The following is a 27,246-nucleotide window of genomic DNA, read 5'->3' as shown; positions in this document are numbered from 1 at the left end:
GAAGATATGTATCATCTGCAGAAGAAATGGAGCAATGGCTAGTGCTCTTGTCCATGTTGGCTATGAGAATGAGAAATATTAATGGTATGAGGACCATACATTGGGGTACTTAACTTTTTACTTTGCTGATATTGAAGTTTATCTTGTTTACAACCACTGTATGTGATCAGTTTGTTAGAAATTGAATATCCATTTTCCTATTACTCTCATTTGATAGACTATTACTTCATGGTCACATTTGTCAAATAACCTCCTTCTCTCATCTCTGGCCCCTAACCTCTCATATTTGCCTACTCGTATTTGTGCCTCCCTCAGCCTCCCATAGCAGTAATAATAATAATGAATAATAATAATACAGGGAATAATAATAATGTACACACAATAGTGATTGAACTGTACTAGAAATTTCAGTTTATACATTATGATTAAACAGTAATTTCCTTAGAAGTTAAGTTACTCTGATGCTGGTTACTGTATTTCATAAATAATTTACAATTATAGATATAATTTAATTATTTTTTTCCTGCAGATAATGAGTTCTTGTACCGTACGGAATCAGAAGCCCTCAACATTTTTATTGTAGACACCCAGGCTTCTACAGAGTTGGTTAGCGAAGATGTCATGGTAGGTCAAACAAGTTATGGTCTTTCAATAATAAATTTAAAGCTCTTGTAGACTATGGTAAAGTATTCAGAAATTTTATTCTAGAATTTAGAGTACAGGACACATTGGTGGTAATATTGAATGATCAATCACGGAGAGAAAAAAAAGAGTGCAAGAGTGAGAGATTTTGGAAAGTGTTAAGTGAGTGTTTAGGAAGTTTTGAACCCAGTGAGAAAATATTTGTTGTGGGGAACCTAAATGGTTAGTGAGAGAAACTGTTGTGGATGATGATGTGGGTAAGTTTGGATTGCCAGTAGTAAATGATAATGGGAGGGGAGAGGCTTTAATTGAGTTATGTATAGAAGAAGGTTTGGAAATAGGTAATACATATTGTAAGAAAAAGAGTATAAATGAGTACATATATGAGATACAATATAGGGTGTGATGATAGCAGTTTGTTGGACTATGTATTTAGTAGATTAAAGGTTGATGGGTAGACTTCTGAATGCATTATTTAGTGGTAACTACAGTGAGAATAAGAGGTGGATGTGGTACAAGGAAATGTCATTGGTAGGGGAGAGAAGTAAAGAGAGGTGTCAATAAATTTTGCTGAGAATAAGAAAATTTTGGAATGAGATAAATAGGGAACAAACGGATTTAAGTCAAAAACAAATGAGGGGGACCCATTTTTTCATTGGGCAGGAAGGTATAACACCTTGTATGACTGAAGAAGAACCAGATGTCAGTGTAGGGAAGGTGCATGAATTAGTGGGTGGGATGAAAGAGGGTAAAGCAGCCGAGATTGAGACAAAAATGTAAAAAGCAGGTGGGAATATAGTTTTGGAGTGGTCGATGCTTTTGTGCAGTGTATTGATGGGATTAGCAGAGAGCATGCATAGTTCCTTTGTACAAGGGAAGAGGGGTTAAAGAATTAAAGGGAATAAGCCTGTAGTGGAGAGAAGGTAGGGTGGGGGTCATCCTAGGAAAGGTTGGAGGGAGGGGGTAAAGGAGGTTTTGTATGTGAGGGGCCTGGACATCCAGCAAGCGTGTGTGAGCATGTTAGATAGGAATGAATGGAGGCAAGTGGTTTTTATGACTTGACGTGCTCTTGGAGTGTGAGGAAGGTAACATTTATGAAGGGATTCGGGGAAACTGGTTAGCCGGACTTGAATCCTGGAGGTGGGAAGTACAGTGCCTGCACTCTGAAGGCGAGGTGGGGATTTTTGCAGTTTTGAACTGAAATATTGGAGAATGATGGATTGAGTGATAGCGAAAGTGTGTTTTCTATTTTGGATCAACTTACTTTGGTGGGAGATGGCTGGTGTGTTCAACCAAAAAAAAAAATCCTGTTGAGTAAACTGGGTAAAGTGTATGGCAGTTATTATTGAAAGAATTATGGATAAGACAGAGTAGGATTGCAGAGGAACAGAATTTCAAGAAGGGTAGGGGTTGTGTAGACCAAGTGTTTACAATGAAGCATATAAGTGAACAGTACTTGGATAAAGGTAGGAACATTTTATTGTATTTATGGATTAAGAAAAGGAATAAGAGTGCACTGTATGGAATAGGCAATAGGTTACTTATACCAGTAAAGAACTTTTGTTTGTGATGCCACAGTAAAAGTAGGCCTTAGACAGCAATGTGTGATGTCACCATGGTGGTTTAATATATTTATAGATGGGGTTATCAAAGAAGTGAATGGTAGGGTATTAGGGGAAAAGGTGTAGGATTGAAAGTTAGTGAATCTGTTATGGAGTGAGAGTTGTCACAGTTCCTTTTTGCTGACAATGTAGCTCTTTTGGGAGATTCAGAAAAGAAGTTGCAAAGGTTAGTAAATAAATTTGAGAGGCTGTGCAAAAGAAGAAAATTAAAAGTAAACATGAAAGTGCAGGGTGATGAGAGTATAAAAAAAAAATAGCAGTGGGAGACTGAATATCAGATTAGAGGGAGGGAGTATGAAGTAATTTTGTTCAGATATTTGGGAGTGGAGGTGTCAGCAGATGGTTCTATGAGAGATAAGGTGAACTACAGAATTGACGAAGGAAAGGTGGGTGGTACATTAAGCCATCTGTTGAAACAAAGAATTTTATACATGAAGGAATAAAGGGGAATGTACCAAAGAATAGTGGTACGAACACTGTTGTATGGGTGTGAAGCATGGGTTTTGAATGTTTCAGCAAGGAAGAGGCTGGCAATAGTAGAGATATGTTTGAGGGCAATTAGTGGTGGGGTTGTTAAGGTAGGTTGAACATTTAAAGAGGCTGGAGAAAAATAGGGTTGCTAGGAGGGTGTTACATCTAGGGTGGAGGGAAGAAGGGGTAGGGGTTGTCCTAGGAGAGGTCGGAGGGAAAGGATAAGAGAGATTTTGAGTGCTAGGGGATGGGACATACAGCAGGCTTGTGAGAGCATGTTAGGTAGGAGCTCAACATAAATTCACAAAGGTTTACTGTAGGTGGCATGCATTTCTGGACCGTCTCTCAGCATTCAATAGGGAGTGACATGTACAGTCATTGCCATAGCAATCTCTGCATTAAACTATAGTACTTTAAATATTTTCAAGAAAATATATCTGGTTTTATTCTTAGGAATTTTTGGTAGTTATAATATAAAATGAATAACACAAATATCAGTAATCTAGCTTCACATTTCTGCTGCATATTGTGTGTGTGTGTGTGTGTGTGTGTGTGTGTGTGTGTGTGTGTGTGTGTGTACTCACCTAGTTGAGGTTGCAGGGGTCGAGTCCAAGCTCCTGGCCCCGCCTCTTCACTGGTCGCTACTAGGTCACTCTCCCTGAACCGTGAGCTTTATCGTACCTCTGCTTAAAGCTATGTATGGATCCTGCCTCCACTACATCGCTTCCCAAACTATTCCACTTACTGACTACTGTGACTGAAGAAATACTTCCTAACATCCCTGTGATTCATCTGTGTCTTCAACTTCCAACTGTGTCCCCTTGTTACTGTGTCCAGTCTCTGGAACATCCTGTCTTTGTCCACCTTGTCAATTCCTCTCAGTATTTTGTATGTCGTTATCATGTTATCTCTCCTCTCCTCCAGTGTCGTCAGGTTGATTTCCCTTAACCTCTCCTCGTAGGACATACCTCTTAGCTCTGGGACTAGTCTTGTTGCAAACCTTTGCACTTTCTCTAGTTTCTTTACGTGCTTGGCTAGGTGTGGGTTCCAAACTGGTGCCGCATACTCCAATATGGGCCTAACGTACACGGTGTACAGGGTCCTGAACGATTCCTTATTAAGATGTCGGAATGCTGTTCTGAGGTTTGCTAGGCGCCCATATGCTGCAGCAGTTATTTGGTTGATGTGCGCTTCAGGAGATGTGCCTGGTGTTATACTCACCCCAAGATCTTTTTCCTTGAGTGAGGTTTGTAGTGTGTGTGTGTGTGTGTGTTTGTGTTTTTAACAAGTCGGCCGTCTCCCACCGAGGCAGGGTGACCCAAAAAAGAAAGAAAATCCCCAAAAAGAAAATACTTTCATCATCATTCATCACTTTCATTCTTAGTATTTACCCGTAAATAAAAAAAAAATAGATTTTGCCTTATATCTGTACACTGTATTGTAAATTTTTAATGTTTTTAAATACATTGTTTTTTGACTATCAGTACCTTACATGATAGTATTGATTGCTACCTACCTACCTGTCTTGTTGCCTCGGTGGGAGACGGCCGACTTGTTGAAAAAAAAAAAAAAAAAAAAAAAATTAATATTGACAACACAGCTTTCCTCAGCATAAAATTATTTCTCTAGGGTGAATGGCGGCCCTTCAAGTACAGTCTCTCACCGAGTAGGAAGTACCTGCTTATGGTCCATGATGTTCAGAAGGTCAGTTGTCTGTTAAATGATGAAATAAAAATTCTTAATTTTATTCTTATGCTGAACATTGGATAGTATGTGATAACATCTGTATGTTGGTTATACATTGTACAGTTTTAAAAAAATAATAACAGCAAAATCCCTCTTTTCCAGTTGTTCCGCTATTCCTACCTGGCTCGTCATACCATTCTTGACCTGGAGACTGGGTAAGTGACAGCCTTTGCTCAACTAGTATATTCTTAATATTTGTTGATCAGTGATACTTTTCAGTGTTAATTTGTGACAAGTATTTAAACTGATGTAGTAATTGCTCTCATGAAAATAACCACAAAAATGTATAATGAAGTTCATATGAAACAGATAGTCACTAATCTGTTTGTGTTGCAGCATGTTTGGCTTGTCAGGACAAGATGCTGACTGATGGTGGTTTATGTATAAAGCTGGTGTTGCAACTTGCTAATGATTTATTTTTTATAGAATTAAAGTACACTAGTAGAGTGATTGTTTTCACATGCATATTTGTACTGCAGTTCGACAATTGCAAAACATTAATTGCTTCCTGTTTCCCAGACTGTACAGTACCGTACAGTCGTTTCCCCTTATGGCATTCCGGTAATAAGGACATTTCAAATTACGACCTAAACTCGCTGTACGGCTCCCCATCTGACTTTCTAATTTGGTCACCATGCCCCCCACCTGGTTTGTTTACATTTTCTGTGAGCACTGTCTCTCTCCATTACATTTGGAAACTTTCCAAAATTTCAAGTGTCTAAAAGTTTTCATATTGTACACTCTGATAATTATACTTATGTGTACCTGCACCCAAATAAACTTACACACTGTGCTGGCATTCAGGTACACATTAAAATCACTAAGTGTGTCTTACTAGTCTTGAGGATGCCATATTAATAATGACAGTATTAATAATATGCAATAATAATCACTCTGAGGCTCATTAAATGTCGTATATTATGTTAATATAAACATTTTCATTAATCCATCTGTGATATTTCTTCAAAATTATGTAATAAACATGCTACATACCTGGAGGTTACCTGGAGGTTATTCCGGGGATCAACGCCCCCGCGGCCCGGTCCATGACCAGGCCTCCCGATGGATCAGGGCCTGATCAACTAGGCTGTTACTGCTGGCCGCACACAGTCCAACGTACGAGCCACAGCCCGGCTGATCCGGCACTGACTTTAGGTATCTGTCCAGCTCTCTCTTGAAGGCAGCCAGGGGTTTATTGGCAATTCCCCTAATGCTTGATGGGAGGCTGTTGAACAGTTTTGGGCCCCGGACACTTATGGTGTTTTCTCTTAGTGTACCAATGGCGCCCCTACTTTTTATTGGGGGCATTTTGCATCGCCTGCCCAGTCTTTTACTTTCGTAGGGAGTGATTTCTGTGTGCAGATTTGGGACCATTCCTTCCAAGATTTTCCAAGTGTAGATTATGATATATCTCTCCCTCCTGCGTTCCAACGAGTACAAGTCAAGTGCTTCCAAGCGTTCCCAGTAGTTAAGGTGCTTGACAGAACTTATACGTGCAGTAAAGGATCTCTGTACACTCTCTAGATCTGCGATTTCACCTTCTTTGAATGGAGATGTTAATGTACAGCAGTATTTCAGCCTAGAGAGAACAAGTGATTTGAAAAGGATCATCATGGGCTTGGTATCTCTCGTTTTGAAAGTTCTCATTATCCATCCTATCATTTTCTTTGCACGTGCGATCGTGGCACTGTTGTGATCCTTGAAAGTGAGATCCTCAGACATTACTACTCCCAGGTCCCTTACATTATTTTTCCGCTCTATTGTATGGCCGGAGTCAGTAGTATACTCTGTTCTAGTTATTATCTCCTCCAGTTTTCCATAACAGAGTAGTTGGAATTTGTCCTCATTGAACATCATATTGTTTACCGTTGCCCACTGGAAAACTTTGTTTATATCTTCTTGGAGGTTAACCGCGTCCTCAGCAGATGACAGCCTCATGCAGATCCTAGTATCATCCGCAAAGGATGATACGGTGCTGTGGTGTATATCTCTGTTTATGTCTGATATGAGGATAAGGAATAAGATACACCCAACAGTAGAATAAATTAACATAAATATGAGATGTTAGGTGTAGATGAACGTGTATCGACCAAAACCAGACATATTTGTCTGTTTGTTTACATTCTCCGCGTCTGTTTCCTCTCTCATGTACTCACTCTCTCTCGTCTATTCGTTTTACCTCGTTTACTCACCTCTCACCCTACATTAAGACTATAAATATTTTAGGGTGAGTAATGAGTGAACTGTATATGCATTTTATTACTCTAGTGCGCTTTAAATGCCATAGTACATACGTATTACGTGTGGGTGAATTGTCCTAGCTGGCTACCATACCTCCCACACCTGACTTCCTACAAATAAATACTATTCACCTCTCACCCTACATTAAGACTACAAATATTTTAAGGTAAGTAATGAGTGTATTGTGTGTGTGTGTGTGTATTATACTTTTTATTGTTTTTTAATACCAGCTCCTTTGCTAGACAGCACACCCCACCACTTTTCAAAAGCCTGAACTTGCTAAATATACGAGATATACACTCATTTTATTGTGCCTACTACATATAAAAAATATTAAAATCCAATATAAACCCTCCACTTAAACTTCTTGATAGTTACAACAGAATGCAGTCACAATACAAGGCATAAGACACTCTTCAACATCATCCCTTGTGTCAGTCTCTCGCTATGCAAAAATGCATTGTACATAAAGGGCTCGAAGATTTGGAATTCACTACCTGAACTGGTAAAGGATCCCATGAATACTTATAAATTTAGGACTTTGCTTAAAAATCATTTCATCTCTTAATACTAACCAAAACAACTTCAAATCAGTTATTATATGATATTATATGACCTCAAGTCTATTAAACTTCTGCCAATCCATGAAATATTACTGTTTGTAATTTTGTAATATTGTTTTTATTATGTCCAACTTCAAGATTATTATTCTTATAAACCTCCACCTTGACTACCTCACATTAGTAATATAATAATTAAAGATTTTAATAAAAGTTAACCACTTTTATCTTGTCTAGATTTAAGTAGCTATTATGTACTAGGATTAATCTGCCCGAAATCCCCCGGCATGATAGTGACTTTCCTTGTACGTACTTAGCTAACCAAAATTATAGTTACATATTGTAACCTTCACGAAGAAATAAAATCTTTATTCTTTTTATTCTTTATACTTTTTTATTCGTTATTCTTTAACTTAATATATGTTATTGTAAACTTATCTGGCATTTATATGCATTTATAAGTGGAAAGAATGGCGTTCTGCTTTCCACCGATGTCTACTTTCCAGCAGTAGCCTGGAACTTAACCTGTCGTATAAGTGGGGCCTGCTGTATGTGCAGGTGTGTGTAACTTGGGTACTTCTCGTACTGTGAAATCTGGAGATAAATGGGATGTACCTCTTAATATTTGATTCCATTTTCTTTGTAGGAAAACAATCCCACTTGCTCCAACTCGTGTGAGATCAAGAAGCGACCAGCCACCTCTACTGTTTGCCACATGGGCACCCACTGATGATGCTCTGGCTTTCGTCTCTCACAACGACTTGTATTACACCACTGGCCCTGATCTAGACACCATGTATAGACTGACTGACACTGGACAGATTGGCAGCATCTTCAATGGCATTCCTGATTGGGTGTATGAAGGTACAATGTACATTGCCATTTTAAAGTGTAAATTTTTGTTGAGTGCAGTAAAGTTAATATTTATTCACAGGACTGTACCATTATTATTTTTTAAATGATTTCTTAAGAGTTATTCATTAATTTGCTACATCATGGCACTGTAACTACTATTTCTGTTTACAGTAAAATATGCTAATGAAAATTCTTGTACATCCACTAAAATATAAATAACCAGTCTATAAAGCTTTGTTAATGAAAAGTGTACTTTATTTTGCAAGTACTGCACAAATTTAACTGCGTATTTATACTAAAATGCTGTTTTATGATATTCAGGACCTCAAGAACCGTGTTGAAATTCTTCTATTATTAAGCTACTAATAAGGCAACAGACACAGTATTTATTTTTACAGTTCCTTAAAAGGCTTCTATGCAAAAAGTTTGTTGAAATTGCATTGTCTGAAAATGGTTTAAAATAGCTACATTACAATAATAATTAAAATACTTTTTTGTATATCCACTACAGAGGAAATTCTAAGCTCAAATTCTGCTCTATGGTTCAACTCCAATGGTCGACGCCTGGCGTTCGCTACCTTTAATGATTCTCGGGTAGACACAATGAACTTCCCTCTCTATGGTCGCCCTGGAGATTTGGCATTCCAGTACCCTATTCAGCAGTCCATCAAATACCCCAAGGTATAGAAAGTTGCTGGTTGTAGTGAGCAATAAGTTGCAATAGTTGAGAATTAATAAAGGCTGTAGAACTGGATGCTTTGATGCCTTGAGGTTTAGGTGCATAGTGGTTTTTTAATAACAGTAGAAATGTGTACAGTAACTGCCTTAATTGATTTGTTTGACAATATATTTCAGAAAGTTGCCTGAAAAATTGCAGCTAAAATAATACATATGCAAAAATAATTCTTGAGATTTTATTGTTCTACATTGAATTTACATTAATTTTGATTTTGTCATTATTGAACTGTATATTTAAGAGATGAAAGGTGATTATAGCTCGTAAACCAAGTTGTGATTAATTTACCAACATGGCATAAATGTATAGGAAACTGGAAAGTACAGTAACTCGATATATGCCATACAGTCTGTGATTACAGTACACTAGTGATTTTAAGTGTATGCATATTAATACGATAACTAACTATGAAGGAAAATTAGAAACTGTTCCTTTGTCTTCTCAAAGTTGATTAATGTTTTAGTAGTAGGCATTATAAGCACTTTAGGTCTTGTCAAAATATGATAAAAAGATTTTAGGTGCTCTAAGAAATCTGATTTAATAAATTAGCCACCGTTCAAAACAATTTGCTGCACATTACAATACTTCTTCGATATAATGAATATTAATATGATTAACATAGTGACTAATATAATAATAAAACTTATATTACACCAAATTATTTATTTTTTAGTTTCAGTTAATTTTTCTTTCAAAGAGGATGGAGCAACATAGGATGACTTAGAGGGTGTATAAATCTGTAGTGGAGGGAAGACTGGGTAAGGGCCATTCTAGGAAGCAATGGAGGGAGGGGGGTATGGGAGGTTTTGTGTGCGAGGGGCTTGGACAACCAGCAGGCATGTGTGAACATGTTAGATAGCAAGTGGTGGCAAATGGTTTTTGGGACCTGAAGAACTGTTTGAGTGTGAGCAAAGGAACATTTTGTGAAGGGATTCAGGGGAAACTGGTTAACCAGACTTGAGTCCTAGAAGTGGGAAGTACAATGCCTGCACCCAGGAAGAGGGAGGGGTGGGGATATTTGTTGTTTGGAGGGACATCTGAATTGTTGTATCTGCACATCTCTGGCAAGACAGTGATAGTGTGAATGATGGTGAAAGTGTGTTTTTTTTTTTTGGGTCGCCCTGCCTCGGTGGGAGATGGCCACTGTTAAAAAACAGCAACATTAGTTAATGTATTATTTTTTTTTTTTTATATTTTATGTTTGTGAATTCCAGCAAGGTTCCCTTCTGAATTTTCATACTCTAGGCCAAAACCTCCTTTACCCCCTCCCGCCAACCCTTCCTAGCCCAACCCCTACCCCGCCTTCCTTCCACTACAGACTGATACACTCTTGAAGTCATTCTGTTTCGCTCCATTCTCTCTACATGTCCGAACCACCTCAACAACCCTTCCTCAGCCCTCTGGACAACAGTTTTGGTAATCCCGCACCTCCTCCTAACTTCCAAACTACGCTCCACTGCCTCCAGCCTTCTCCTCGCTGCAACATTCATCACCCACGCTTCACACCCATATAAGAGCGTTGGTAAAACTATACTCTCATACATTCCCCTCTTTGCCTCCAAGGACAAAGTTCTTTGTCTCCACAGACTCCTAAGTGCACCACTCACTCTTTTTCCCTCATCAATTCTATGATTCACCTCATCTTTCATAGACCCATCCGCTGACACGTCCACTCCCAAATATCTGAATACGTTCACTCCTCCATACTCTCTCCCTCCAATCTGATATTCAATCTTTCATCACCTAATCTTTTTGTTATCCTCATAACCTTACTCTTTCCTGTATTCACCTTTAATTTTCTTCTTTTGCACACCCTACCAAATTCATCCACCAATCTCTGCAACTTCTCTTCAGAATCTCCCAAGAGCACAGTGTCATCGGCAAAGAGCAGCTGTGACAACTCCCACTTTGTGTGTGATTCTTTATCTTTTAACTCCACGCCTCTTGCCAAGACCCTCGCATTTACTTCTCTTACAACCCCATCTATAAATATATTAAACAACCACGGTGACATCACACATCCTTGTCTAAGGCCTACTTTTACTGGGAAAAAATTTCCCTCTTTCCTACATACTCTAACTTGAGCCTCACTATCCTCGTAAAAACTTCACTGCTTTCAGTAACCTACCTCCTACACCATACACTTGCAACATCTGCCACATTGCCCCCCTACGCCTTTTCCAAATCCATAAATGCCACAAAGACCTCTTTAGCCTTATCTAAATACTGTTCACTTATATGTTTCACCGACAGTATTAAGTAAAATGTAATTTCAGCCTGGCCGCTCCAATCCTGTGGTGGATCTATGGGTGGTAGACCTTGCTAAATTGGTCAGTGGTAGTGCAGAAACTGTGACTCGCCTGCCTCCTCCTGACTCTTTATCCTCTGCTGACCATTACTTCACTGCTGTTGGCTGGGCTACTCCTGATAAAGTTTCTATTATGTGGATGAACAGACATCAGGTTAGTGCTGTTTTTGTGTTGATAAAATAAAAAATTGTCAGTACTTATTATGTCCTTGTAGATGCATCAGTATGTTAATAGTATCTGTAAACAATGAAATTAGTACAGGTATATAACTTTTTCAGTTAATTGCACCCTCATTTGCCTTTTAACAAGAAATTCCTAAGGAAATTTATAAAGTTGTCAAGTTAATTTCTTGACAACTAAAAAAATAAAATCACTGTTGGTCTGTATTATTACCATATATTTAAAATCAAATTGTGGTTGGTACTACTGTAGTATACATGAAGAATACATTTAAATCTTAAATAAATTCAGTGAAAATAAAGCTGATACATAATCACAATATTTTTTAATATATTTTAGAAATATTTGTGCACTAAAGACAAATGAAAGTGAAGTTATTGATGTAATTGCTGCTAAACCCGTAAAGGTTTTAGTGCACCAGAAAAATGTGAGGGGTGGGGAACAATTGGGTATGATCCCTGGAAGAAGAAAGTAGCACTAATTACTCAGATCAAGATACCTTCACCTTCAAGGCACCCCTCTCTTTGAAGATTTAGAAACACTTCTATTATTCTCACTGATTCATATACAGTATCAGTGTTTGGTATATTTAATGTTTTAAGCTTTTTTGAAACACTACATAGGATGCAGTGTTTTATACGTATTTAGATTGCAGCACAGTACACACCTGTATATGAAAAAATATTAAGTATTTATCTCAAATAGAATGTAATTTTAAATTGTTTCCCTGAATAATGTAGAGGTAACTACTAACTGCAACTACAGTCAAACAAATTAATAAATATCATTAAATTCATTTTTATTGTTTTTTGAAACATGGTTTAATGAACCTAATTGAGACCCAACATTAATGTTTGTATAAAAGTATTTACTAAATATGTTGTGCTTTTGTTGTTGAACTTATGTCTAAAAAAGAAACATTGCTGTATTAGTAAAAAAATACAGAATGTAGATATGCTATAGCTTGATATAGGTTGTGTTTATAGTTAGCAATCACAATTAAAAGGGAGTGCTTTGATGTTGAAGGACTTGTGATTCAGGTTATTGGAGCTGCCCTCTCCTCATATCAAACCTGATTACCTTGCATTTTCCAGGTGTTGTATGAACCTTACAGGTTTAGCACATCTCCATAAATAAGAAAATAATTTAGTTATTAACTATACAGAATGATTGCTAAGTAGAGGATTAATTACATTTCAGAATGTGAATACCCTTAGCATATGCTTGGCAGACACTGGTGTGTGTAGTGATGATTTGGTTCATGAGTCGCCAGACCATGCCTGGAATGATTTCTATACTCCACCTACATTTGATGATATTAATGGTGACACATACCTCATAATCATGCCCACAGATCAGGGAGCAAAAGGAAATTTCAAAGTAAGTTTATTACTGTATTAATAATGTCTGTATAATTGCTAATTTTTAATATTACGGTAGTAGGCATTCTCAATAGTAAAATAATGGCATTGTTTTATAACATAAGACAAATAGTGTCTTATGACATAGAACAGGTATAACTTGTTACTCTTTTCCCACACTTATTAAGAAACCTATATATATATAGCTTTGTTACTCAGTTCCCATAATTGTGAAGAAACCTATATACAGCAATGTTATTCTGTTTCCATACTTAAAAAGGAAGCATATTCACCATCATTCACTCAGTCACTGCCTTGCCATTAGTATTCTGACATCACAATTTAAATGGCCCTCAGACTTCAACATTCGTTCCCTCCTTCAGTGTATGCACTGCTATTTCCATATCCAGGACCAGTTAACCAGCTTCCCAGAATCCCTTCATAAATGCTGCCTTGCTCACAGTCCAACAGTACATACATTAAAATCTACCTGTCTCCACTCCTGTCTAACTGGCTCAAGCCCTTAACACTCAAAACCTTCGCCCTGTTCTTCCAACTGTTCTTGGGACTACCACAACTGCTCCTTTCTGCCACCCCAGATTTATACACACTCTTGTCATCTTCTCCCCACACTGTTTTTTTTTTTTCATTTCTGTGCTCTAAATTCTCTACATAAGTCACACCACACATTGCTATCAAATATGATATCGTTACCACAAGCAGCCACCTTGCTGCAATGTCAAAACCCATTCTTCATCCATGTGTGTTGGTACCACTATTGTATACTCTGGTACATTCCCCTTTTTTGTCTCCGTAGATAAGCCTAATTTTCACAAATGCTTCAATACACCTCTACCTTTTTTTCCTGAATCTGTTCTGTGGTGCACCTAATCTTTCATAATCCATTTCCTGATGTGTAAGCTCCCAGTCACCTAAATATATCCACTTTCTCAATACTCCCTTTGTCTAGTCTGCTGTTCAATATTTCACAGCCTCCCAAATTAATGAATAATTTTAATGATTGTAACTAAAACCGTAATAATTTATCCAGCATATCAATCTTCGGAGATCATCGGACAAAACCTTGATTCCTTTGACAACTGGAACTTATGAAGTTGTGGAAATTCTCTCCTGGGACCAAAATAATCACATCATGTAAGTGCAATTAAGTTTTCCCTCCTTTTTAGATATTTTTTGTGGGTGCTTGTCTAGACATTAGTTCATCTGCTACAACAGGAAAAGGTTTACAGTATTTGAAAGGGGCCATAGACAGAATGTACAAAGACAGGCTTTTTACCATAGAATTTTGGTAATGGGAAAAAATACCAAACTGAGCCATGGGAATATTCTATGTGAAAAAAATTTGTTTTTGTTTTTGTAACTATTCTGTACTGTTTTTTGCTTTCCTGAAATTGATATATGTATTTAACAAGGTTCTAATTAAATTTTTACCAAACTCATAAGTTGTACTTAATATATACTGTAATATGGATTACAGTACAAAATATACACGTAACTGTTATACATGTATTATACATGCAAGAATTTTTTTGCAATACTTTTGGCACCAAGTTATTTCAGTCACAATACTTTTAAGCACAGTTATAAAATATTAAATTTTCGTATGTAAGTTTTTCACTATCTAATACTGTTTCTCAGAAATTCCATTTTAGGTAGTATGGGAACCTCAGTCTTTGTTTGCTACGAGCCATTCAAGAGTTGTACCAAAAATATAATTAAGAGGGCTAAGGAATGGTTGTTGAGGTGGTTTGGACATTTAGAGAAGGGGCAAAATGGGGATGACCATTAGGCTGTATTAATCGGGGGTGGAAGGAAGGAGCGATAAGGATTGCCCTGGGAAGAGTTGGGAGGGAATTAGTGGAGGTTTTGAGTGCTAGGGGCTTGAGCATTCAACAGGCATGTTGAATGCTTGATGTTGGAGTATAAGCAAGGTAACATTTATGAAGGGATTAGGGGAAACTGGTTAGTTAGACATGAGTGCAGGAGGTTTGAAATAGTGTCTGCACTCTGAAGGAGGGTTGGAGATGTAGTTTGAAGGGTCATTTGAATTGCATTATCTGCCCACTTATGACAAAATGGCACTTGAATGTATAATCATGGATGTGTGTTTTTTATTTTTTTGTCATTCTGCCTTTGGTTAACCCCAAAAATTTATGGTAAAGTTATAACTGTTGGGAAATGACCTTGAAAGAGTTCAAAACCTGTGTGCAGTTGATGGGTCTTAAATCTTTGAAACCATGTACTGGTACAGGCAGACCTTGCTTATACAGCAGGTTAGGTTCTGAACTACCGCTGTAAAACAAATCGTAGCCTTTTTTTTTTTTCACTTCCAAATGCATATAAAAGCCTGATAACATGTTTATTCTATCATATATTAAGTGAACAATATAGCTAGGCCTAAAAAATGCATATACAGTTCACGCATTACTTGCCTTAAAATATTTTCGTCCATAGCTTGTAGTGAATGGTGAATATATTTATTGTAGGAAGTTTGAATAAATGAAGAATGGGTATAATTGAAAAACCACTGTATTAGCAAAACACTGTAAAGCAAAGTGCTGTAAAATATCTATGCTGTTATCTATTGACAAACTTTACTTTCCATACATAAACTTGACAACAAACTTCACCCCTCATCTCTGTTTCCTTTTCCATATTGATTAACATTATCCTGATGCACCTTCCAAATATCTAAATATACTAACTTCCTCTAATCTCTCCTTCTTTTCTGATCTCTCGTTTCCCCCATATTTTTATTATCGCCATATTCAGTATTCACTTTTAGCATACTTATTTTAAACACCTTTAGGAATGTCTGCTAACGTTTGTAGCTTCTCTGGAATGTCTGATTATTATTGACATGATTATTATCCCATTTTCAGATATTTCTCAGCTGCTCCTGCTGGAAAACCTGGTCAACGACATATGTATTATGTAGGGGATCTAAATTCAACTCAACCCAAACAAGCATATTGCATTACTTGTGGCTTCAAAAATGACTTTAATGTAAGTTTTTTTATCTACATTTTTTTATTTGATATAGCACAATAATAAAATATTATAGCAGACTTTGTAAAGTTTGGGAGCCAAGGCTGGCACTTCAAAACATTAAGTAAGTTTATTCAGGTATACACAAATACAGTTACATAGAGTATCAGACATAGTAGCATATGTATAGAGAACCTGGGATAACCCAAAAAAAGTCAATGATTTATTTCCATTGGAGTCCCTTATAATGCCTTATTATTATACTACAAAGGATATACTATCTTATTATACTATAAAGGATATATACTAGGACTAAGGTCTAGACAGGATAATTTTTGAGAAATTGACACCTAAACCAGTTTCCTCATACACCTTTTAATTGTTTGGGAATATTATTTGTATTGTAATACATACGGTTTACATTAAAGAACTTTGCATATTTTGCTTGTTTCTGTCCTCTCTCCTGAGTGCATCTTTCATTAAACTTATTGCTATTGTTATTCTTTATTTTCCAGGAAGATTGCAATTACAACAGTGCTGATATGAGTGAAGAAAGTACCTATTATGCACTGACATGTAATGGGCCGGGAATACCACAAGTAACTCTGCATCGTTCTTCTGACCACTCACGACTCCTGCTGCTGGAGGATAATCAAGAGGTAATGCAATTAGGATATTTGGATTTTTTAAAATAGTGCTCAGATCAGAATAAAATTTTATATTTAAGATGACTTAATAGCTTCAGTATTTCTAGGCATGTGAACTATACAGTGGACCCTCAACCAACGATATTAATCCATTCCTGAGAGCTCATCGTTAGTCAAAATTATCGTTAGTCAAGTTAATTTTCCCCATAAGAAATAATGGAAATCAAATTAATCCGTGCAAGACACCCAAAAGTATTGAAAAAAAAAATTTTACCACATGAAATATTAATTTTAATATACACAAACTGAAGATTACATGCACAGTTACATGACACTTACCTTTATTGAAGATCTGGTGATGATTGATGGGATGGGAGGAGGGGAGAGCATTGATCTTCTTAGTGTTTAGAAGAGGAGTGGTATTAGGAGGCAAAAACTTCACCTTAATGAAGCTCATGTCCCTAGAAAGTCACTCTGCCAAGTCTGAAGGATGACCAGGAGCATTGTCTAATACCAGGAGGCACTTAAGGTCTAATTTCTTTTCAAATAGGTAATTTTTCACATTGGGGGCAAATGCATGGTGTAACCAGTCATAGAAAAAGTCCCTAGTGACCCATGCCTTACTGTTTGCCCTCCACAGCACACACAAATTAGCCTTGACGACATTGTTTTTCCTGAACACACTGGGAGTTTCAGAGTGATACACCAATAAAGGCTTCACTTTGCAATCACCACTAGCATTGGCACACATCAACAGAGTAAGCCTGTCTTTCATAGGCTTATGTCCTGGGAGTGCCTTTTCCTCCTGAGTAATGTACATCCTGCTTGGCATTTTCTTCCAAAACAGGCCTGTTTCGTCACAATTAAACACTTGTTCAGGTTTCAGTCCTTCACTGTCTATGTACTCCTTGAAGTCCTGCACATATTTTTCAGCCGCTTTGTGGTCCGAACTGGCAGCCTCACCATGCCTTATCACACTATGAATGCCACTACGCTTTTTAAATCTCTCAAACCAACCTTTGCTGGCCTTAAATTCACTCACATCACTAGTTGCTGGCATTTTTTTAATTAAATCGTCATGCAACTTTCTAGCCTTTTCACAAATGATCGCTTAAGAGATGCTGTCTCCTTCTAAGTAAGTAAGTTTATTCAGGTATACACAAATACAGTTACATAGAATTATCATACATAGTAGCATATGTGCAGAAAACCTAGGATAACCCAAAAAAGTCAGACAGAGTGACTTATCTGTTTCTCGTTTATCCACACCAATAACAGTCTCTCAACATCTTCTATCACTTGTGATCTCAGTTTCGAAAACATAGTTGCACCTTTGGCAAGAACAGCTTCCTTGATTGCCGTTTTCTTGGCCACAATAGTAGCGATGGTTGATTGGGGTTTTGTGTACAGCCTGGCCAGCTCAGAGACACGCACTCCACTTTCATACTTAGCAATGATCTCTTTCTTCATATCCATAGTAATTCTCACCCTGCTGTAGGGTTGGCACTAGAAGCTTTCTTGGGGCCCATGGTGACTTATTTTGCAGGTGCAATCACTAAAAAGGCTGTGATAATATGAAATGTTCCAATTGTATGCTTGGAAGCGACCACGGTGGCTGGCTGGCTTGTAAACACTGGCCAGAAGTGGACGCGTCTCAGACGGAACGAATAGTGTTGGTCGAGTTTTTTAGTGCTAATCGAGGCAAAATTTTTGTGATAAAATGTATCGCTAGTCAGATTTATCGTTAATCGATGCCATCGCTGGTCGAGGGTCCACTGTATTTAGATTGTGCAAAAAGGGAGCACTTGTCAAAAATAGACTTCTTTCTTGCAGATTCGGATTAAACTTCTAGATCGATCTTTACCTTTGGAGAAACGTCTAGAAATTGATGTAGAGGGTGGATTCAAGGCCCAAGTTTCCATGAAGCTGCCACCAGATTATAATCCAGCTCGTTCCCAGTCGTACCCCATGTTGGTTTATGTGTAAGTGAAAGCAAAACTGAAATTTATAGGTAATTTTTTTTTTTTTTTTTTTTTTAACAAGTTGGCCGTCTCCCAAAAAAGAAAGAAAATCCCCAAAAAGAAAATACTTTCATCATCATTCAACTCTTTCACCTCACTCACACATAATCACTGTTTTTGCAGAGGTGCCCAGAATACAACAGTTGAGAAGTACACCTACCATCCGACTTACGACCGAGTTCGGTTCCGAGAAACCGGTCGTAAGTCGAAATGGTCGTAAGTCGAACTTTACTACTGAATATGAATAAAACATTTTTGTAATGACTTTATTTTATTGTTTTATTTTGGTATTTCATGTTTTACTTTGCTTTTTATGTTGTTAGTACTGTATTTTATACTGTAAGGTTTAGGATAAACACTGTGTACAACACAAATAGTTGTTTATTTCCCAGAAATTTGACATAAAAAACACGGTCGTAAGTCGAGCAGGTCGTAAGTCGGATGGTAGGCTTTTTTTTTTTTTTTTTTTTCAACAAGTCGGCCGTCTCCCACCGAGGCAGGGTGACCCAAAAAAGAAAGAAAATCCCCCAAAAGAAAATACTTTCATCATCATTCAAAACTTTCACCACACTCTCACATTATCACTGTTTTTGCAGAGGTGCTCAGAATACAACAGTTTAGAAGCATATACGTATAAAGATACACAACATATCCCTCCAAACTGCCAATATCCCAAACCCCTCCTTTAAAGTGCTGGCATTGTACTTCCCATTTCCAGGACGCAAGTCCGACAATATGAAAATAACCGGTTTCCATGAATCCCTTCACTAAATATGTATTACCCTGCTCACACTCCAACAGATCGTCAGGTCCCAAGTACCATTCGTCTCCATTCACTCCTATCTAACACGCTCACGCACACTTGCTGGAAGTCCAAGCCCCTCACCCACAAAACCTCCTTTACCCCTCTCTCCAACTCTTTCGAGGACAACCCCTACCCCGCCTTCCTTCCCCTATAGATTTATATGCTTTCCATGTCATTCTACTTTGATCCATTCTCTCTAAATGACCAAACCACCTCAACAACCCGTCTTCTGCCCTCTGACTAATACTTTTATTAACTCCACACCTTTTCCTAATTTCCACACTCCGAATTTTCTGCATAATATTTACACCACACATTGCCCTTAGACAGGACATCTCCACTGCCTCCAACCGTCTCCTCGCTGCTGCATTTACCACCCAAGCTTCACATCCATATAAGAGTGTTGGTACTACTATACTTTAATACATTCCCTTCTTTGCCTCCATAGATAACGTTTTTTGACTCCACATATACCTCAATGCACCACTCGCCTTTTTTCCTTCATCAATTCTATGATTAACCTCATCCTTCATAAATCCATCCGCCGACACGTCAACTCCCAAGTATCTGAAAACATTCACTTCTTCCATACTCCTTCTCCCCAATTTGATATCCAATTTTTCTTTATCTAAATCATTTGCTACCCTCATCACCTTACTCTTTTCTATGTTCACTTTCAACTTTCTACCTTTACACACATTCCCAAACTCATCCACTAACCTTTGCAATTTTTCTTTAGAATCTCCCATAAGCACAGTATCATCAGCAAAAAGTAACAGTGTCAATTCCCATTTTGAATTTGATTCCCCATAATTTAATCCCACCCCTCTCCCGAACACCCTAGCATTTACTTATTTTACAACCCCATCTAAATATATTAAACAACCATGGAGACATTACACATCCCTGTCTAAGACCTACTTTTACCGGGAAGTAGTCTCCCTCTCTTCTACACACCCTAACCTGAGCCTCACTATCCTCATAAAAACTCTTTACAGCATTTAGTAACTTACCACCTATTCCATATACTTGCAACATCTGCCACATTGCTCCTCTATCCACTCTATCATATGCCTTTACTAAATCCATAAATGCAATAAAAACTTCCTTACCTTTATCTAAATACTGTTCACATATATGCTTCAATGTAAACACTTGATCTACACATCCCCTACCCACTCTGAAACCTCCTTGCTCATCCGCAATCCTACATTCTGTCTTACCTCTAATTCTTTCAATTATAACCCTACCGTACACTTTTCCTGGTATACTCGGTAAACTTATTCCTCTATAATTTTTACAATCTCTCTTGTCCCCTTTCCCTTTATATAAGGGGACTATACATGCTCTCTGCCAATCCCTAGGTACCTTCCCCTCTTTCATACATTTATTAAACAAAAGTACCAGCCACTCCAACACTATATCCCCCCCTGCTTTTAACATTTCTGTCATGATCCCATCCGTTCCAGCTGCTTTACCCCCTTTCATTCTATGTAATGCCTCACTTACCTCCCCCACACTTACATTCTGCTCTTCTTCACTCCTAAAAGATGGTATACCTCCCTGACCAGTGCATGAAATTACTGCCTCCCTTTCTTCCTTAACATTTAAAAGTTCCTCAATATATTCTCGCCATCTACCTAATACCTCCATCTCCCCATCTACTAACTCCCCTACTCTGTTTTTAACTGACAAATCCATACTTTCCCTAGGCTTTCTTAACTTACTTAACTCCAAAATTTTTTGTTATTTTCATTAAAATTTTTTGACAGTGCCTCTCCCACTCTTATCAACTGCTCTCCTTTTGCACTCTCTCACCACTCCACCTTTCTTTTACTCTCCATATACTCTGCTCTTCTTATAACACTTGTGCTTTGTAAAAACCTCTCATAAGCTACCTTTTACTCTTTTATCATACCCTTTACTTCATCATTCCACCAATCACTCCTCTTTCCTCCTGCCCCCACCCTCCTATAACCACAAACTTCTGCCCCACATTCTAATACTGCATTTTTAAAACTATTCCAACCCTCTTCAACCCCCCCCCCCACTACTCATCTTTGCACTAGCCCACCTTTCTGCCAATAGTCGCTTATATCTCACCCGAACTTCCTCCTCCCTTAGTTTATACACTTTCACCTCCCTCTTACTTGTTGTTGCCACCTTCCTCTTTTCCCATCTACCTCTTACTCTAACTGTAGCTACAACTAAATAATGATCCGATATATCAGTTGCCCCTCTATAAACATGTACATCCTGGAGGCTACCCATCAACCTTTTATCCACCAATACATAATCTAACAAACTACTTTCATTACGTGCTACATCATACCTTGTATATTTATTTATCCTCTTTCATAAAATATGTATTACTTATTACCAAATCTTTCTACGCACAGCTCAATTAAAGGCTCCCCATTTACATTTACCCCTGGCACCCCAAATTTACCTACTACTCCCTCTATAACATTTTTACCCACTTTAGCATTGAAATCCCCAACCACCATTACTCTCACACTTGATTCAAAACTCCCCACACATTCACTCAACATTTCCCAAAATCTCTCTCTCTCCTCTACACTTCTCTCTTCTCCAGGTGCATACACGCTTACTATGGTAGGCGTATATACGTATAAAGATACACAATATGCCCCTCCAAACTGCCAATATCCCGAACTCCTCCTTTAGAGTGCAGGCATTGTACTTCCCATTTCCAGGACTCAAGTCCAGCTATATAAAAATAGCCGTTTACCTGAATCCCTTCACTAAATATTACCCTGCTCATATTACCCTATTGTAATAAAATTCACTGAACTAATAATTATGAAAACTTTTTTGTAACTCTGCTTCTTTTCTAGGTATGGTGGTCCAGGTTCCCAATTGGTTAGTGATAGATTTAAAATTGATTGGGGTGATTATTTGGCATCTGAGCAAGGAATTATATATACATCAATTGATGGCCGTGGATCTGGATATGCTGGAGATAAACTTCTCCATACACTTTATTATGGTTTAGGAACAGGTGAAGTTGATGACCAGATTGCTGTTACTGCGTAAGTTAAAATTAATTTTTTTATTTTTTATTTTAACCTTTCTCATTATTTTGAAGTGGCATAATAATGATGATAATATTAAAAAATATATATTCTTTATTTAGTCATAAGGAGTCTGTTATTTTTGAGGATTGATACACAGTATACTGTACAAAATTACTTTTTCTTTTAAGTTGCTAGAGGTTGAGTACTGAAGCAAATTTTACAAATTTTAAAAGAAAACTCACCAATGTTTCTGTCCTTCATAACCTATTAACTTTTGCTTTCCATTTTATATACTGCTTGTCACCTGTCCAAATCATGGTTTTGTAACTTCAATACTGAACTGTAATACAGCATATTTTGTGTAGTTAGAGGGGAACAAACGTTTTATAAACTTGAACTCGGGTCATGCTGCTTCAGTGTGAAATATCTTTGTAGAACACATTTGCAGTACAGTATTGCATTTTTATATATTTACAGTAATTGTTTATGTGTTGTATTCAAGAGAAATAATTTATTTATGTATAAATGTGTATGTTCTAAAGTTAAAGTTAATTTTTCAGTGCTCTTCAGAAGTCCTTCCCATACATTGATTCTTCAAGAACTGCTATTTGGGGATGGTCATACGGTGGCTATGTGACTGCCTCAGTTCTGTCAAAAGACTTTAGTAATATTTTCAAGTGTGGTATTTCAGTGGCACCTGTTACATCCTGGATTTATTATGGTAAGGAATCACTCATGATGATTTAGAATATAAATTCATTTTTTTTTTTCAACATTTTGGCTGTCTCCCACTGAGGTAGGGTGATCCAAAAAAGAAAGAAACACTTTCACCATCATTCACACATAATCAGTCATTGCAGAGATGTCCAGATACGACAGTTTAGATGTCACTCCAAACAGTCAATATCCCAAGCCCCTCCTATAAAGTGAAAACATTGTACTTCCCACCTCCAGGACTCGAGTCCGGCTAACCAGTTTCCCTGAATCCCTTAAGAAAATATTACCCTGCTCACACTCCAACAGCTCATCAGGACCCAAAAACTATTCATCTCTATTCGCTCCTATATAACATGTCCAGACCCCTTGTATACAAAATCTCTTTTATCCCCTCCCTCATCATATACAATATGTTTTTTAATATATTCTTCTTTTTTTAACAAGTCGGCCATCTCCCACCGAGGCAGGGTGACCCAAAAAGAAAGAAAAAATCCCAAAAAAGAAAATACTTTCATCATCATTCAACACTTTCACCTCACTCACACATAATCACTGTTTTTGCAGAGGTGCTCAGAACACAACAGTTTAGAAGCATATACGTATAAAGATACACAACATATCCCTCCAAACTGCCAGTATCCCGAACCCCTCCTTTAGAGTGCAGGCATTGTACTTCCCATTTCCAGGACTCAAGTCCAGCTATATAAAAATAACTGGTTTCCCTGAATCCCTTCACTAAATATTACCCTGCTCACACTCCAACAGATCGTTAGGTCCCAAATACCATTTGTCTCCATTCACTCCTATCGAACACGCTCACGCACGCCTTCTGGAAGTCCAAGCCCCTTGCCCACAAAACCTCCCTCACCCCTTCCTTCCGACCTTTTCGAGGACGACCCCTACCCCGCCTTCCTCCCCTACAGATTTATACGCTCTCCATGTCATTCTACGTTGATCCATTCTCTCTAAATGACCAAACCACCTCAACCCCTCTTCAGCCCTCTGACTAATACTTTTATTAACTCCACACCTTCTAATATCCACACTCCGAATTCTCTGCATAATATTACTCCTTGCTGCAGCATTTACAACTCAAGCTTCAAACCCATATAAGAGTGTTGGTACCACTATACTTTCATACATTCCCTTCTTTACCTTCATAGATAGTTTTTTTGTCTCCACGTATACCTCAATGCACCACTCGCCTTTTTTTCCTTCATCAGTTCTATGGTTAACCTTATAATTTATACATCCATCCGCTGACACGTCGATTCCCAAATATCTGAAACGTTCACTTCTTCCATACTCCCCCTCTCCAATTTGATATCCAATTTTTCTTTATCTAAATCATTTGATACCCTTATCACATTACTCTTTTCTATGTTCACTCAACTTTTCTATTTTTACACTGTCTCCCAAATTCGTCAACCAACCTTTGCAATTTCTCTCTAGAATCTCCCATATATATACTTTAAATGCCCTAAATGAATTGGTCCAACTGTTAAGAGTAGTTTTCATGTATTTTATGACCCTCATTACATATTCTCTCATCTACAGATACAGTTTATACTGAGCGATATATGGGCCTACCAACACCAAGTGACAATTATGCTGCTTATGAATATTCTGATGTGACTAGGAATGTGTCCAACTTCAGAAACAAAGAATTCTTCCTGATACATGGAACAGCTGATGACAATGTACACTACCAGCAGTCTATGATGCTGTCCCGAGCTTTGGAGGTTGAAGATATTCTCTTCAGATCGCAGGTTTGTTTAAATTCAACGTTGGTAAGGCAGTTACCATTAATGTTGATTACCTCATCATACAAATTGTATACTTTGGACTTTCACCTCCTTGCTTCATGTCCCCCTACACACAACTCCTATACACCTTATTTCTAGCACTATTAGTCAATTTTCTGTACACAATTCCATAAAGAAAAAAGGCACAACACTGACTGGGACACTACACAAATAACCTGCACATATTAGACAAACTTATGACAACATTTTGGTCTGACTTGGAATATTCTCTCTGCCACCTTGTATCAACTTTACCAACTACCCTTCTGCCACCTTGTATCAACTTTACCAACTACCCTAATCCATAGCCAACCACTTTATACCAGTGTATCATTGGTATGTTGTAATATCAATATTACACTGGAATATTAGAAGAAACTGAACAAACAATAGTTGTTTCCAGGCTGTCTTTTTATCACTGTTGAGTGTAGGGAAACTATGCCCACCTGATTTTGAATCAAACACACACGACTTGGATATCACGTGGAAAAAAGCCCAGTGTGTTTGTAAGGACTGCCGGGTTGAGCTATCAATTCACCATGTTTTAAGTGCCCTATCTTTCAGACTGCCCAAAATTCAGTTTTGACAAATTCAGTGTCTTGATGCATTCACTTTAACAGTGGGAGAAGTAAGCAAACTTTTGATAGACCTGACGCCACAGACCATGAATTCTGCGAGAGTTAGCAGAATCCACTAGTTAGCTAGTTGATTCTGGATTCACTGACTTCTACAAGAAGTCGGTGAATATGGGACAGTTGCCAGATATCTGAAAGACAATGAATGTGGTCCCTATACTTAAGAACGGACAGACAGGGAACGCTGAATTATACTCTCTCTCGTGTCTAGCCAAAATTAACTGAATGGGTTTGTCTAATTAAAGAATCTACTGGTCATCTATTGCATCCTGAATAGCAAAACTGGACAGCAGATGTCTTCCTGTTTGCTAAAAGTAATGACCTAGGATAAGTAGTTGGCTCTGTGCAAGACTTGTACAAGCCTCTGGCTTTCAATTAAGTCTTTTTTTTTTTATTATTATTATTTTACCCTGTGATTCTTGACTAAGACAATCTAGCAGTTAAAGTTGCCTTGGCTGCTGCTGCTGGAAAACTGTCCTTAAATTGTGAATCCTTAAATAATATAATGCCCAGTTTACATTAGTAATGAAGTGTGATCCATTTAAACTTACAAGTTTGCACATAGTGCCAAGCATCCCAACAAATTAAAAAAAAAAAAAAAAAGTGATAGGATGATAACATTACTACACTGCATGATCCATGCAGGTTTGAGGCCTTGGTTTTGAACAGAATGATGAAATGTACCAGAAAGCCGTTTATTTATTAGTTATGACTACTTTTAAAATACATAACTGAAATTCTTATAGAAATATTTTTTTCCCGACAGAGTTATCCAGATGAGAATCATGGCTTGGCAGGTGTAAAGAGGCATCACTATCACTCCATGGAAGATTTCCTCAATGATTGCTTCAACAGGACCTAACAGTTATTAAGATCAGAACTCCAGGGCTATCTTGTCTTATATCATGCTAGCTTTCTAAAGGATGCAACCATTATTTTGGTTTTTAATTAGGCAAGAATGTGCATTTTAAAATGGGGATATTAGTGCAAAATAAGAATTATTAGTACCTCCAAGAGTTTGAGCATTATTTATTTTAGTCACAATATTTAGTTACATTCCATTATAAATTCATCATTCCAGATTGAATTGTAATTAGGTAATTATATCTACTTTATAATTTTTTTTTTGTGTAAATATTGACAACAGCAGTAAATGCTGAATGTAAAGTGTATAGCATTAAATTGTTCACGAGATTAAATAAATGTATTTATATACAAGAAACTGATGCAGCACTGCATCTGATAGCATGTTGCCAACTAGTAAAACTGTTAGCAAGTCTTTGTAGATAACTATCTTCATAATAGTGGTATACAATACCAATAAATTAATGCCATGTACAACACACACACACACACACACACACACTTAAATGTGATTATTATTATTATAATCAAAAAGAAGCGCTAAGCCACAAGGACTATACAGCACTTAAATGTGAGGCTTCAGTCCATTACAGAAGTGACAAAAAAAAAAAAAAAAGTGGAGGTGATGTTAAGGTGTTCAGCTTTGAGGGCATGAACACCTCAAAATTACCTTTCCACCATTGTCTAGTTTAAAAGTTGCTTTTTGGACTGAAGTCTACACAAGTGAAATGTTTCAGCAATACATGTATAGATATCCAGATGTTGCAAGTGTCTTATTCAAGACTTGTCAAGCTAAGTCAAAATTTTTAGCTAAAAAAATGTGTTTACTACAAAGTCAAAGGTAAAACTCTCATACATAGACGATTACTTTTTTGTGTGTATATGGGGGGTGGGGAGAATACTGTTGGCATAGTATAGCAATTACAAGTAGCCCTATAAATACACTTCTAGAAGAAATAAATTTATTTTAAATACCAGTAAA

General features: G+C 37.4%; 1 protein-coding gene across 1 annotated transcript in view; it reads left to right on the top strand.

Moving 5' to 3' along the window:
- Nucleotides 1-27,246, top strand: part of LOC128695580 (venom dipeptidyl peptidase 4) — a 29,130-nt gene extending 1,884 nt beyond the window's left edge. Inside the window, exons 3-17 of the mRNA XM_070080045.1 lie at nucleotides 530-624; nucleotides 4,365-4,439; nucleotides 4,584-4,636; nucleotides 7,929-8,146; nucleotides 8,649-8,818; nucleotides 11,150-11,335; nucleotides 12,563-12,742; nucleotides 13,775-13,878; nucleotides 15,627-15,750; nucleotides 16,248-16,391; nucleotides 18,213-18,361; nucleotides 22,064-22,258; nucleotides 22,804-22,964; nucleotides 24,518-24,729; nucleotides 26,167-27,246. Of these exons, the coding sequence (XP_069936146.1) occupies nucleotides 530-624; nucleotides 4,365-4,439; nucleotides 4,584-4,636; nucleotides 7,929-8,146; nucleotides 8,649-8,818; nucleotides 11,150-11,335; nucleotides 12,563-12,742; nucleotides 13,775-13,878; nucleotides 15,627-15,750; nucleotides 16,248-16,391; nucleotides 18,213-18,361; nucleotides 22,064-22,258; nucleotides 22,804-22,964; nucleotides 24,518-24,729; nucleotides 26,167-26,262 (2,162 nt within the window). The 3' untranslated portion in view covers nucleotides 26,263-27,246. The remainder of the gene's footprint in view (nucleotides 1-529; nucleotides 625-4,364; nucleotides 4,440-4,583; nucleotides 4,637-7,928; nucleotides 8,147-8,648; nucleotides 8,819-11,149; nucleotides 11,336-12,562; nucleotides 12,743-13,774; nucleotides 13,879-15,626; nucleotides 15,751-16,247; nucleotides 16,392-18,212; nucleotides 18,362-22,063; nucleotides 22,259-22,803; nucleotides 22,965-24,517; nucleotides 24,730-26,166) is intronic.

This window comes from Cherax quadricarinatus, unplaced genomic scaffold (assembly GCF_038502225.1).
Source record: "Cherax quadricarinatus isolate ZL_2023a unplaced genomic scaffold, ASM3850222v1 Contig99, whole genome shotgun sequence".
NCBI lineage: Eukaryota > Metazoa > Arthropoda > Malacostraca > Decapoda > Parastacidae > Cherax > Cherax quadricarinatus.
The sequence above is the reverse complement of the archived record's forward strand: the minus strand, read 5'-3'. Positions and strand labels throughout refer to the sequence as shown.